At 49.9% G+C, this 1,730-nt stretch overlaps 1 protein-coding gene and 1 non-coding gene across 2 annotated transcripts in view; both read right to left on the bottom strand.

Moving 5' to 3' along the window:
- The window catches only part of BBK36DRAFT_1057686 (hypothetical protein), a 938-nt gene extending 170 nt beyond the window's left edge, over positions 1–768 (bottom strand). The window contains exons 1-2 of the mRNA XM_024888910.1: positions 348–768; positions 1–294 (exon numbers count right to left, since the gene is read on the bottom strand). The exon at positions 1–294 is cut by the window's left edge and continues 170 nt beyond it. Of these exons, the coding sequence (XP_024744942.1) occupies positions 1–294; positions 348–545 (492 nt within the window). The 5' untranslated portion in view covers positions 546–768. The remainder of the gene's footprint in view (positions 295–347) is intronic.
- Positions 769–1,281: 513 nt separating this feature from the next.
- On the bottom strand, positions 1,282–1,375 carry BBK36DRAFT_t194. The gene has a single exon. It is a non-coding gene; the product is annotated as a tRNA-Phe (tRNA).
- Positions 1,376–1,730: the final 355 nt, after the last annotated feature.

Raw genomic sequence — 1,730 nt, 5'->3', positions numbered from 1 at the left:
ATATTCGGTAATCATCCATGCCTCAAAGGCACTGAACAGCAATGTCGTTGCAATGCCTCCGAACAGACGGCCGATATACAAGATATTGAGGTTGCGGCTCAGCATTGTAAGACATGTGATACTGTAGCAGACGCAATACGCGACACAGGCAGCTCGTCTGCCGTAGCGATCCGCAAGCTGCCCTACAAAGGGTGCACTTGCAGCACCCGAGACAAAACCTGATGCGTACAGAAGTGCGACTGTGTGTTCTTCGAGCTCCTTTTCGTACTTGTAGATCGCGTAGGTGTATGGTCCCTGTTGGGTTGCCTGTGTCAGGGGAGTCTGTAGAAAGAAGTGGCCAGACATACTTGAAGCCAATCTGCTGCGACAACCAAGGTGTAGACGAGGAGGAACCGTCGTTTGAACCCTTGAGCAACCGCTTCACCTTGCTCATCTCGTGGGGCACCACGACGACGCCGCTTGCGATCATGAGTGTAATGTCGATATATGAAATAGCACGAATTGGCTACAATCAAGACGGCCAGGTTCACTTGATAGAAGTCCATGGTGATTTGGTCAGTTCACCTCTCTCCTTTCCTTCTGACTACACTGTTGCAATCGATGGCGAATCTCTATGGAGAGCAGCTGGGTGAAGGAAGTGTTTTTGGTGAAGGAGGTACTCTATGCCCGACTTACGGTTGAAGTCGTCATGCTTCCTTCCTATCTGCGTCGTTCTTTCCGATTCAGTCCATTGCCTGAACAGCTCCTCCGTGACTGCCTGCCGGGATGACAACCCACCAGAACAGGGGCATGAGGCATTTGAGTCCAAGGAAAGAGCCCGGGGCATTCCCCAACTCGAAGAAAGAGTATCCATCTGCCTTACGAGACGGGGAAGGTAGGTAGGTAGGTAGGGTCTTTCTACCTCCTTCCTCTGTACCTTATTATCGGCAGCAAAGGTTCGGTCAATTGCATCAAGCCTCAGGCACTCTTAGCCAAGGCCAATGAGAACGTAGATGAGAATGGTTACCATCCGATCGGCGTCGGGATATGGCAAAGACATTATCGTACAATCTTTGGTTCAAGCTGCTTCAAGACCGACCATCCATCATGCTTTGGCAGACAACAGGTTTACTAGAAAGCCAGCCAGTAGAGATGAAAAACCACTATGAGATATTATTTCTGCAGCAGAAAAGGTGACATCTCAATCATCGCCAGAAACAAAAAAGAACAAGAAAGAGTACCTATTATACCGGCCACACCAAGGAGGGAGGTGAGGAAGCAATGGTGAAAAGTGCAAAAAGATGCGGCCTGTGTGGATCGAACACACGACCTTCAGATAACAGGTGATTGAAGTTGGAACTTCAGTCTGACGCTCTCCCAGCTGAGCTAAGGCCGCAGGCTAATTGTTGAGAGAGCGCGAGACTTAGACAGCTCAAGTACCTACTGGGTAGCGCTGGGATGGGACGAAACGGTGTGGAGACGATGGGATTTTCTCGAGAATTTGACAGCCTGAAAGACCGCGGCAGTGGAAAATTACAGTGAGGCTCTGCGCCAGTCCCTTGAAGATGAGCATCAGCTTGATTACATAATCGCGACTGCTTTGGGGCATATTTGAGCAGACCAGGGAAGGATTACGAAATGCAAGACATTCTGCTTGCGAGGAGCTCTATAAATACTTCAGCCCAGTCAACCAGCACTTCAAGGCTTCCCCTTATTACCGGCTACAATGGCTCCCGTCCTCATCCTCACCA

The sequence above is a fragment of the Trichoderma citrinoviride genome (assembly GCF_003025115.1).
Source record: "Trichoderma citrinoviride strain TUCIM 6016 unplaced genomic scaffold BBK36scaffold_61, whole genome shotgun sequence".
In the NCBI taxonomy this organism is placed as follows: Eukaryota; Fungi; Ascomycota; class Sordariomycetes; order Hypocreales; family Hypocreaceae; genus Trichoderma; species Trichoderma citrinoviride.
The sequence above is the reverse complement of the archived record's forward strand: the minus strand, read 5'-3'. Positions and strand labels throughout refer to the sequence as shown.